The sequence below is a fragment of the Ceratotherium simum genome, chromosome 34 (assembly GCF_057802395.1).
Source record: "Ceratotherium simum simum isolate JZ-2026a chromosome 34, ASM5780239v1, whole genome shotgun sequence".
Taxonomy (NCBI): Eukaryota; Metazoa; Chordata; class Mammalia; order Perissodactyla; family Rhinocerotidae; genus Ceratotherium; species Ceratotherium simum.
In genome coordinates this window covers 18,120,193-18,133,557 of record NC_141933.1, presented here as the reverse complement: position 1 = coordinate 18,133,557, position 13,365 = coordinate 18,120,193, and the positions used below count along the sequence as shown (strand labels likewise).

Sequence of the window (13,365 nt, the reverse complement as noted above, 5' to 3'; positions counted from 1 at the left end):
GCAGACACCATTGGAGTACTTCCCTTGGCCTGCTAACACAGAGTCTGCACCACCCACTAGAGCACTGATTTAAACCTGCTCATCCAGGGCAGGCAGACAGCCCTAGGGAGTGGCCCAAACCAAAAGCAAGCCCTCAGGCACCTGTTAGGCTTGAACAGGATCCTCTACTGCCAAGCAAGTGGGACCACCACTGAGGGGCAAGGCATGTGCAAGGAGTGGGTACAGTGTGTAGGTCCTCTGCAGGACCTGCAGGGGTGACTGGGTCTATTTCAGGGCCTCAGGGTGCATGCATGGGCAGGACTGAGTTGATGGTGTGTGTGGCCCTGTGGGTGGTGGGGCTTGTCAGCTGCAGAAGACTTGTGCTTCTAAAAGAACCACATAGGGCATCAGCCCCACCATCTGAAGCCTGAAGCAACTGAGTGGTCCTATGCCAGGGGCCAGCCCCACTCAGCTGCAATTCTGAGAGGTGAAAAGAGCATTGTAGGCCAGAGGCCTACAACAATTGGAAGCCCTGGAGCCTAACAACCAGCCATGCTGGGGGCCTACTCACTTAACAGGAAAACTGCAACAGGATTGTGCTATTCGACCATGCAGCTAATACTGGAGCACCTCACATCCAATAAAGTGACTGAAGTGTCCATAGCAACCACACGCAGCTGAGCAATACAACCAGCCATCAAATGGGACAGCCTAGGCTCCTTGGACACCTGCAGCAAGAGCAACCCTGCCACAACAGAAGGACACTTGCAACCCACACTGGGGTCACTTCTAGAACATTTGGAACTGGTGATGAAAGGGAAGCAGAGTGCAGGGCCTCATAAGGCATCTCTTATATAAAGCCACCTCTCCAAGATCAGGAAATGTAGCTAATCTACCTAATACATAGATATAAGCACAGAGAAAGAGGCAAATGCGGAGGCAAAGGAATACATTCCAAGTAAGGGAACAGGACAGAACTCTAGAAAAAGAACTAAATGAAGCAGAAATGAGCAAACTACCTGAGGAAGTGTTCAAACAAAAAGTCATAAGGATGCTCACTGATCTTGGGAGAAGAATGGATGACCACAGTGAGAACATCAACAAAGAATTGGAAAATATAAAAAAGAACCAATCAGAAATGAAGAATACAGTACTGGAAATGAAAAATTCACTAGAGGGACTCAAAACCAGAGTAGATGAGTCGGAAGAAAAATTCACTAGAGGGACTCAAAATCACAGTAGATGAGTCAGAAGAAAAATTCACTAGAGGGACTCAAAATCACAGTAGATTATTCAGAAGAATGAATCAGTGAGCTGGACGAAATAATAAAGGAAATCACCAAAGCTGAACAGCTAAAAGAAAAAAAGGAAACAAAAAGAGTGATGACAGTCCAAGGGACCTCTGGGACAACATCAAGCACATTAACCTCCATGTCATAGGTGTCCCAGAAGGAGAAGAGAGAGACCAAGGAGCAGAGAATATATTTGAAGAAATAATAGCTGAAAACTCTCCTAACCTAAGAAAGGAAAAAGACATCCAGGTACAGAAAGCACAGAGAACACCAAACAAGATAAATCCAAAGAGGCCCACATCATGACACATCATAATTAAAATGTACAGAACTAAAGATAAAGAGAGAATCCTAAAAGCTCAAGGAGAAAGGCAAATTACATACAAAGGAAACACCATATGTCTATCAGCTGACTTCTCAGAAGAGACCTCACAGGCCAGAAGAGAGTAGCACGATATATTTAAAGTGCTAAAAGGAGAAAACCTACAGCCAAGAATAGTCTACCTGGCAAGGTAATCATTCAGAATGGAAAGAGAGAGAAAGAGTTTCCCAGACAAGAAAAAATTAAAGGAGTTTATCACTAAGAAACCAGTCCTACAAGAAATGACATAGGGACTTATTTAGGGGGGAAAGTGGAGACCACAAATACGAAAAAAAAAAAAAAATCTATTTCCATGATAAGAGGGTAGCAAATACAAACGCATGAAAAAGAGATTAGATATGATATCAAAAACATAAAATACAGGAGGAGGGGAGTAAAAGAGCAGAGCTTTTAGCAAGAGGTCAAAGTAAAGAGACTATCAACTTAGTATAGATTCCCATATATGTAGCTTAATATATACAAACCTCATGGTAATCACAAACCAGAAACCTATAATAAATACACAGAGAATTAAGAGAAAGGAGCCCAAACATAGTACTAAAGAAAGCCATCAAACCACAAGAGAAGAGAGCAAGAGAAGAAAGAAACAGGGAAGAACTCTTAAAACACCCAGAAGAAAAGTAACAAAATGGCAATAAGTACATACTTATCATTATCTACTTTAAGTGTCAGTGGACTAAATGTTCCAATCAAAAGGCATAGAGTGGCTGATTGGATTAAAAAAACAAGACTCATATATATGCCACATACAAGAAATGCACTTCAGACCTAAAGACACTCACAGACTTAAAGTGAAGGAATGGAAAAAGATACTCCATGCAAGTGACAGTGAAAAGAAGGCTGGGGTAGCAATAGTTATATCAGACAAAACAGACCTTAAAACAAAAACTGCAACAAGAGACAAAGAAGGGCACTACATAATGATAAAGGGCACAATCCAAAAAGAGGATATAACACTTGTAAAAGTCTATGCACCCAACTTAGGAGCATCTAAATATATAAATTATTAACAGACATAAAAGGAGAAATAGACAGTAACACAATAATAGTAGGGGACTTTAACACTCCACTTACACCAATGTATAGATCATCCAAACAGAAGATCAATAAGAAAACATTGGCCTTAAATGAAACACTGGACCAGATGGACTTAGTAGATATATACAGAACATTCCACCCAAAAACCAATGAATATATCTTCTTTGCAAATGCGCATGGAACATTCTCCTGGATTGATCACATATTAGGCTACAAAACAAGTCTCCATAATTTAGAAGATTGAAATAATACCAAACATCTTTCCTGACCACAATGGTATGAAACTAGAAATCAACTATAGGAAGAAAATCAGAAAATCCACAAATATGTGGAGATTAAAAGAATGCTACTGAACAATGAAGGGGCCAATGAAGAAATCAGAGGAGAAATAAAAAAATACCTAGAGACAAATGAAATTGAAATTACGACATGCCAGAATTTATGGGATACAACAAAACTGGTTCTAAGAGGGAAATTTATATCAATACAGGCCTACCTCAACAAACAAGAAAAATAAACTCTTTAACAGTACTCGTAAAGGAACTAGAAAAAGAGAAAAAAGCCCCAAATCAGTAGAAGGAAGAAAATAGTAATAATGAGAGTAGGAAGAAATAAAATAGAGACTAAAAAAAAAATGGAAAAAAATGAATGAAACCAAGAGCTGGTTCTTTGAAAACATAAACAAAATTCACAAACCTTTAGCTAGACTAACCAAGAAAACAAAGGAGAAAACTCAAATAATAAAATCAGAAATGAAAGAGGAGAAATTACAATGGACATCTCAGAAATACAAAAGATGATAAGAGGATACTGTGAAAAGCTATCTGCCAACAAATTGGATAATCTAGAAGAAATGGATAAATTCTTAGAATCATACAACCTTCCAAAACTGAATCAAGAATAAATAGAGAATTTGGATAGTAAGGAGATCGAAACAGTAATCAAAAATCTCCCAACTAATAAAACTCCAGGACCAAATGGCTTCCCTGGTGAATTCTACCAATCATTCAAAGAAGACTTAATGCCTATCCTTATCAAACTTGTCCAAAAAATTGAAGAGGAGAGGAGGCTTCCTAACTCGTTCTACAAAGCCAATATTACCCTAATACCAAAGCCAGACAAGGACAACACAAAAAAAGAAATTTAGGGCCCAGTATCACTGATGAACATAGATGAAAAATCCTCAACAAAATACTAGCAAATCAAATACAATAATACGTTAAAAAGATCATACATTATGATCAAGTGGGATTTATTCCAGGGATGCAGGAGTGGTTCAAAATATACAAACCTACATGATATACAACATTAACAAAATGAAGAATAAAAACCACAAGTTCATCTCAATGGATGCAGAGAAAGCATTTGACAAGACACAGCATTCATTTATGACAAAAACTCTGAGTAAAATAGGTATAGAAGGAAAGTATCTCAACAGAGTAAAGACCATACATGACAAACCCACAGCTAATATCATTCTCAATGGTGAAAAACTGAAAGCTATCCCTCTAACAACAGGAACCAGACAAAGACGCCCACCATCACCACTCTTATTTAACATAGTTTTGGAAGTCCTAGCCAGAGCTATCAGGCAAGAAAAAGAAATAAAAAGGATCCAAACTGGAAAAGAAGAAGTGAAACTGTCATTATTTGCAGATGACATGATTTTGTATAGAGAAAACCCTAAAGAATACATCAAAAAACTTTTAAAAATAATAAATGAATATGGTAAAGTAGCAGGTTACAAAATCAACATACAAAAACCAGTTGTGTTTCTATACACTAACAACAAAGCAGCAGAAAGAGAAATTAAGTGTTGTTAAATACAATTCCATTTACGATTGCAACAAAAAGAATAAAATACCTAAGAATAAGCTTAGCCAATAGGTAAAAGATCTGTACACTGAAAACTATAAAACATTGTTGAAAGAAATTGACAAAGACATGAAGAAATGGAAAAACACACAGATCAATGGAACAGAATTGAGCGGACAGAAATGAACCCACACATCTATGCACAGCTAATCCTCCACAAGGGAGCCAAGAACATACAATGGAGAAAGGAAAGTCTCTTCAATAGATGATGTTGGGAAAACTGGACAGCCACATGAAAAAGAATGAAAGTAGACCATTATCTTACACCATACACAAAATTAACTCAAAATAGATTAAATACTTGAATGTAAGACCTGAAACCACGAAACTTCTAGAAGAAAACATAGGCAATATTCTCTTCAACATCAGTCAGCAACATATTTTCAAGTATCATGTCTGACTGGGCAAGGGAAACAATAGAAAAAATAAACAAAAAGAACTACATGATATTAAAAATCTTCTGCACAGCAAAGGAAACCATCAGCAAAATGAAAAGACAACCTAACAATTAGGAGAAGATATTTGCAAATCATATATCTGCTAAGTGCTTAATATCCAAAATATAGAAAGAACTCATGCATCTCAACAACAGCAAAACTATCAACCCAATTAAAATGGGCAAAAGACCTGAGCAGACATTTCTCCAAAGAACATATGCAGATGGCCAACAGGCACATGAAAAGATGTTCAACATCATTAACTATCAGGGAAATGCAAATCAAAACTACAATGAGATATCACCTCACGCCCATCAGAATGGCTATAATTAGGACAGGAAACAAGTGTCGGAGAGGATGTGGAGAGAAGGGAACTCGCATACATTGCTGGTGAGAGTGCAAACTGGTGCAGCCACTATGGAAAACAGTATGGATATTACCCAAAAAATTAAGATTAGAACTACCATACAATCTAGTTATTCCACCACTGGGTATTTATCTAAAGAACATGAAAACATGAATCCATACAGATACATAGCCCTTATGTTCATTGCAGCATTATTCACAATAGCCAAGGCTTGGAAGCAACCTGGGTGCCTATCAAGGGACGAATGGATAAAGAAGATGTGGTATATATACACAATGGAATACTACTCAGTCATAAGAAACAATGAAATCCAGCCATTTGTGACAACATGGATGGACCTTGAGGGTATTATGCTAAGCGAAATAAGTCAGAGGGAGAAAGTCAAATATCGTACACTCTCACTCATAAGTCGAAGATAACAACAACAAACGATCACATAGAGACAGAGATTGGTTTGGTGGTTACCAGAGGGGGAGGGAGGAGGGAGGAGAGTGAAAGGTATAATTAGGCATGTGTGTGTGGTGATGGACTGTAATTAGTCTTTGGGTGGTGAACATGATATAACCTATACAGAAATCGTAATATAATGCTGTACACCTGAAATTTATGTAATGTTTTAAACCAATGTTACCGCAATAAAAATAAAAAACCAGTGAACAATTAACAAAAAAAAGTTTTACTGAAAAGAGGACTTAAGCCCCAAAGAAGAGAATTGTCCCAGGGCAGTTTGTTTTTTACACAGTTCTATTAGTCATAGGTTTTCTTTAGCAACACACATACTAAAATTGGAATAATATAAAATTCTATTCATCATTACACTCATAAAATATATATATATATATCTAAAATATTCAGTATTTAAAAATGCATTTGTGTGACAGGGAATTTATAGACATGTTCAAATATAACAGAAGGGCTTCATGTTAAATATTCTGTTTGGCTCCTCTCTCGTAGGTATAGTCTACCTTTTTCACCTGAAATATAACCATAAAAAAAGAGTAAAAACAGTAATTTTATTACCTAGAGAATGTGTTTTGGAGAAAACAACCTCCTTTTAACACCCACTTTACCCCATTCCTTGAAATAATGACTATGTTAATTGTATAGTGAAAGTGGAAAGTGAAAGGGAGAAATAAGAGAGTAGCATGATAAATATACTATTTATTGATAGAGTTTGTCCTAATTTCACTGTTAGACCATTGGTTTCCAGCTCTTCAATATTACACTTTTGCAATAATGAATTTCTTAACGCAAATGAGTTACTTTGAGAGACACACTTTAATCACCGTGCCCCTTAGCTGTCATGGAGTTGAACTCACGTCAATAATGTAGGCCCAAATTGCAACAAAGACTCCTGGGGTATCTGGTTGAACACCTAAAGGAAGACCTTGTTGAGAAACCGACCCCAGGTGGCATCTTCCCCAAGGATGTAAAAGGCAATTTGTGGATCCTTGACTCTCCTGTCCTTCAGAGTTTGGGTCTCAAAGGTTTATAAAGCCCCATAAACTCTCATGCCACAGCCGCGTAGAGATTCTCGCTAAGAACCTGAAGCAGATTCTCCAGTACAGGTGTGTGTACAATATTTATCTTATTTTTGTATAATGGGCTTTAAAAGATCCAAACTCTACCTTTAAATACACAATGTCGCTTTTGTTTTAGAAGGCACTGGGTATTATATATCACCAACTAATACAATGTTTCAACTAAAGTTTGTTTCCAAGATTTATAACTGTTTTGGGGAACACAAGGTGCCAAATATGACGCATTTTATGTTTCCAAATTAGAACTGACATGATTGTGTCTTATGCACTTAAATAAATTATATCACTACTCAAATAACAGAGTTATGCTCACTGAAATTGTTCACATCATAGTTTTATTTCCACAATATTACCTGAGATGAAAACAGCATGCTTCATAGAATATCCTGTGAAAGAAACCTGGATACACAACTACCCAAACTCCAAATGATTCTCCTTTTTGATAATATAACTCTATATCACCAATTTTCTCAGAAAATTTTTTCTATTAACTCTGAAAACATAGAGAGAAGTGTATATAGAAGCATGATAAGTAATCAATGCATTAATGAAACGTCTTTAGATAAATCACCTATCTTATATTAAAATAATCTGCCAACACTTTTGCTGAGAAGATCTCAAAAAGAAGGGTTTCTCCTTGAGGAAAGTCACTGCAAAAGCATGAGCAAGGCTTTAAGAAATGCAGACTCGTAGACTCCTGGTTTGACAGAACAGAATCTCTATAACATTCTCTAGAGGGAAATAAAACCCAGAAGAAAATGTTCATTTCCTGGGTTGTTCTTCGCTCCGCTGACCTAAAATAGGATGTTCAAAAATAAATTTATATTCTTTATATTCTGCTTTATCGTTATATAGTAAAAATAGTTCTAAGTACATAGAAACTATTTCTACACACACTTTTTAATGCTGCTATTATTACTCATTAGACATAAAACATTGGTGCTAATTAAAATACAACTCACCAATCTCTTTACCCTCCCTTTACTCATTAGTATTCAAAAGAAGATTGTAAATGCCTAGAGAATGATCAGGAATGACATTCTTAAATACTCCAAAATCATGTTTGTTAGCCTCATTTGACACTATGTTCATTTCCAGTTTCTGATTGCATGGAGCCACTGCTACAAATGGGGGTAGACTCCTTTGAGATAATATGCCACTTCTCACAAAAAAGTGGAGTAATCTCAGAAGAATCAATATGAATAAAGAGAGAGAGGGCCAGAGATGAAAATGTGTATTCAATGTGTGCCTGGTAGGGTAGTATGACTATAAAGATAATACGGACCTGACTGTGGAAAGCATTGAAAATGAGGCTAAAGCATATTTCAATTATCCTAAAAAGCTCAGATTACATATCTTAATTACTCAAAAAGTTTTAATGACTGTCACTTGCCTATCAGCTAATGTGAGAGAATCATGACATGCAGAACAAGAAGGATACAATAGTCAATGAGAATGTCAATGAAAGCTTCACCTGAAGAATTAGAAGAGGAGGATGCTTAGGACAGGAAAGTATTTATGGAAATTGGCATATAATACCATATGGAGCTTTGAAAGAGAAAATTAGAGGATGGACATGTTTTTGATTTAAAAAGGTTGCTTTTGAAAATTTATTATTGCAATTTAAAATTAAGTATATACCCAGGAACACACTAGATTCAGCAGAAATAGAGGAGTTGATGTAATTTGGAAGCATTTCTTTTGGGTGACAGTTGATATGTTTGCCAAAGGATACAATGGAGAGACTGAAGGCTGCAGACAAAATATTAAAAATTGTAAACACAGAAAAGGCAAGACGAGAAAGAGGTAGGGGAGGGGACACAGAAGCAATATCCTCTAGCGTAGTGATTGGGGATAAAAGGAAAGCTACAATCTCAAAACAGAGTGTGGTCCCTCAGTGGAAAAGAATGCAGCTTAATTGAGGAACATATTAGGAAGTTTTGTTATGAATATTTAAAAAGATCTTGAAATAGATGAAAAAAATATATGGCGTCATCATCTAGGTTGACTTTTCTTAAGTTTGCAAACCTAACCACGCGAATGTGCTCCAGCTGTAAATATTAGCCTAAATGATTGTTTAAACATCTCATAAGCACCGAAAGCTTAACAGATTCAAAATATCACTTTGATCACTCCGTCTTAAACCATATCCTCTAATATGCAAAAAATGTCATGGTCATTGACCCAATTGCAAAAAAATCACTAAAGTCTTTCTTGATCAGCTGTCATTCCCGCATATATCTCTCATATAATTCATAATAGGAATTATGCTGAAGATATCATCTTGTTTCTGCTGCCAATGGTTTAACGCACCTTCTTCTCTCCACCTCCAGCTTCTCCGCTTTGGCTCAAGTCAGCATTGTCTTACACCAGGAATCCCATAACAACTGCTTGACTCATGTTTTTTATTTCTGTCATGATTTCTACCCCTTTAATCCTATAATTCATTATCTTCATAACGGCAAGAATAATCTTTTTAAAAGTTAAAGCTGATCATGTTCACCTACCTTAAAACTTATCAATGCCTTACAATTTACTTAGAATAAAATCCAAATATTTGCTGTGACCTACACTAATCTGGTTGTAGTAATTCTCCATTTCCTCATTATTATCCAGTCTCTGGCCTCCGTTAAGTTCCCCTTCAAAAAAAAACAAACAAAATCTAAGTTTTTTTCTACCCTAGAGCAGCATTTCCAAGAAAGACACTCCTGCCTGGAATTTTGGAATGCTCTTCCTGTGATCTATTAAATAGTTGGTTCCTTCCCATTTTGTAGGTTTCAGCTCACATACCACCCTCTCGGAAAGGCCTTCCCTTAACATGCTGTGTGAAATAATTTTCCCAGATTATCCTGATGTATCTTTTTGTTAAATTTTCTTATTGCACTTACTACAATCTAAAATTGTCTTATTTATATGTTTTGTTACCAGCCTTTTGTTTCTTCCTTATTATTAAAATAGAAGGTCCATGAGGTGAGGGATGAGTAACCTATCTGAAGCGTGAGCATTTCCTGGCACAAATAGGAAATCAACAAATACTTGGTAAATAAATAAATAGGACGATGACTCAAAGAAATTAGGGAATGATGTTTGGTGTCAGAAACAAACTGATATCAAATATCCAACAATGTTGGAAGTTATTTTGGTCTTATTTTTCTGATTCTTTTTACATTGTTGCTTTTTTTTTTCTCACTACAGAATAGTTTTCTGGTTCTTTCTATTCTATCCCTTTTTAGGAGAGACAGTGTCAGTAACTCAGGGCTTTTACAAGTCAGGCATACATGATACATAATCTTTTTTTAAAAAAAACACCTTATTGGGGCCGGCCTGGTGCCATAGTGGTTAAGTTCATGTGTTCCACATCAGTGGCCTGGAGTTCACAGGTTTGGATCCCAGGTGCAGACCTACTCACCGCTCATCAAGCCATGCTGTGGCAGCATCGCACATACAAAATAGAGGAAGATTGGTAGCAGATACTAGCTCAGGGCCAATCTTCCTCACCAGCCCCCCCAAAGAAAACACTTTATTAAGGTATGATTGACATACAAAGCTGTACATGTTTACTGTGTACAACTCAATGAATTTGGACATAAGTATACATCTGTGAAACCACCACCACAGTCGATGCCATAAACATATCATTCACCTGCATTAATCTCCTCCTTTACTCTTTATTTATTATGACTAGTATTATTATTTTGCATTTGTGTATACTTAAATTTTTGCTAAAGTGTAGATCTTATTTTAAATAATGATATATTTTTGACTATCTCGGACTGAGCTCCAAATCTTTAGGTAAGAGACTATCACAAAACATTTTGGGCCAGGTGCCCCCACTGGAACTACCAATTGCTACTGGGAAGGGACTCTAATTTGCTCACTCGGAGGCAGGTGACCATTCTTCAAACAAACATCTCTAGGAAAATATTCAGTCATATTATAATAGCATGCTAATTCTTTGGTAAATATATGCAATGTAATTATCATAGAATATCTATAAATTAAGAATGTCTATTATTATTACAATAATGGAAAATACCAAAATGTGAAAAAATTTCAAGAAAAGATCAACTAAAAATCAAGACCAGCCATATTTTAAATTATTTTTAAATAATGTTATAAAACAATATAAACAACAAATATTGATTAATAATAAAACCACATTGGAAAAATATGAGGAACAATTGCACCAACTTGTGGGGCAAGAATGAAAAGAGTTACAAGAGGGAAGCAAAAGGAAGTTGTATCCAATAAAGCATAGTGAGATGGGATTGCAAAAATGATAACATTCTCACAGATACCATTGTTTTAAAGCTGAAAAGAGAATCAGTAACTTGAGAAATAGATCTGAGGACATATCCCTGCATATTTTTGTCTGAGTTAATAAAGTGGAAAATGAGAAAAAGCAATTAAAAGATATGGATGGTAGAATTGGAAAGTTCAATGTACGTTGAATAGAAGTTATAGAAAGATCAAATAAAGAAAATGGAACAGGATTGTGGCTAAATCATCTATTCTTGAAAAAAAGCAAGAAATAACAGATTAAGAAATCATAAAGCAACATTGATTATTTGGGGCATATAATTCCTCAAGCCTTTCTCATACTCAATGCAAGAGACATAACAAATGAATCATGGCTTCTATTGTTTGCAAGCTAATAAGATATTCATAATTTCATGAAATTAAGAGGAAGCAAATCCTCAAAATATGCATAATGCTCGATCATCTATTTAATTTACATTCTTGCATTTTCTTTCTACCTAATTATTGAAAATTTTGTTAGACCTAGAACCTTGAGTTTAAAAACTGAGATAGATTAACATGCTTGTCAAAAAATCTCACTCAAGTAATTGTCCTTGCCGTCTAATGACAGTCCTAAAAAAATTTCTTTAAATTGGTAATCAATTCTCCGTTTCTTCCCTGAACAGACAGATTTCCAAATTCTTTCATGGCTCCTGGAAATTTCACCCGGATCACTGAGTTCATCCTCACAGGTGTCTCGGACCGTCCAGACCTCCAGATCCCACTCTTCTTTGTGTTCCTGGTCATCTATGGACTGACCGTGGCCGGGAACCTGAGCATCATCACTCTCACCAGTGTTGACTTTCAACTTCAGACCCCCATGTATTTTTTCCTCCGACATTTGGCTATCATCAATCTTGGCAATTCTACTGTCATTGCCCCTAAAATGCTAATCAATTTTTTAGTAAAGAAGAAAACCACCTTCTACTATGAATGTGCCACCCAACTGGGAGTGTTCTTGGTCTTCATCGTAGCTGAGGTTCTCATGTTAGCTGTGATGGCCTATGACCGCTATGTGGCCATCTGTAACCCCCTGCTCTACATGGCGGTGGTGTCTCGGCGGATCTGCCTTCTGCTGGTGTCCCTCACATACCTCTATAGCTTTTCTACAGCTGTCGTGGCTTCGTCTTCTGTATTCTCTGTGTCTTATTGCTCGTCTAATGTAATCAATCATTTTTTCTGTGATATTGCCCCTCTGTTAGCCTTGTCCTGCTCTGATACTTACTTTCCAGAAACAGTAGTTTTTATATCTGCACCTACAAATTTGTTTTTTTCCATGACTATAGTTCTTGTATCTTATTTCAACATTGTTTTTTCCATTCTAAGGATACGTTCATCAGAAGGAAGGAAAAAAGCCTTTTCCACATGTGGTTCACATATGATGGCAGTCACAGTTTTCTATGGGACACTACTCTTCATGTATGTGCAGCCTCGAACTAACCATTCAATGGATACTGATAAAATGGCTTCCGTGTTTTATACACTGGTGATCCCCATGCTGAATCCCATGATCTACAGCCTGCGGAATAAGAACATGAAGGCTGCCGTAAAGAGATATCTGACAAACTCATACTGTTCTTTTAAATCAATGTGATTTTAGAACTCCGTAGGTAAATGAAGAGAGGGTTAAAATGAGCTGCCCTTATGTCAGAGAAAGCAAAGATTAGCTGGCTAACTTATAGGTTTACAAGAATGCCATAATTCTGGGATCTTAAAGGGGCTAGGATTTGTGAAGCAGTGATTTAAACAGTACACTGAAGGTCTTGGAGTTATGAGGTCAATAAAGAAAGAAAACATTATTCACTAATTTTGCCAAGTAGTATGCTGGTAGAAAGATCGAAAGTAATATTTCTAAGTATCAGGAGACATATATGTTAAAAAATACATAAGTTTTATCAGACAAAGTATAAATCTTAATTAATGAAAATGTTAGAATAAATTATTTAAGAGACCAGAGATGACAAAATTATCTACTGTATTAAAAACTTTTGAAACAATTTCCTTGAAGGGGGTGGGGCAAAAGGTGCTGACCTAAGTAACACTGGAAATGAATGGAGTGTGTAAGACTAAAGGCAAAAATAATCGCATGTAGCACTGTACTCTAGTTATAGAGTTAGTTCTCATGTGGATATGGTTTAACAATTCTGGAACCATT

The 13,365-nt window shown here is 36.4% G+C and overlaps 1 protein-coding gene across 1 annotated transcript; it reads left to right on the top strand.

Moving 5' to 3' along the window:
* The first annotated feature begins 11,856 nt into the window (after positions 1 to 11,856).
* Positions 11,857 to 12,804, top strand: LOC101406373 (olfactory receptor 8J3-like). Its single transcript, XM_004443641.1, has one exon. The coding sequence runs from the start codon at positions 11,857 to 11,859 to the stop codon at positions 12,802 to 12,804; it is 948 nt and encodes a 315-aa protein (XP_004443698.1).
* The last annotated feature ends 561 nt before the right edge of the window (positions 12,805 to 13,365 follow it).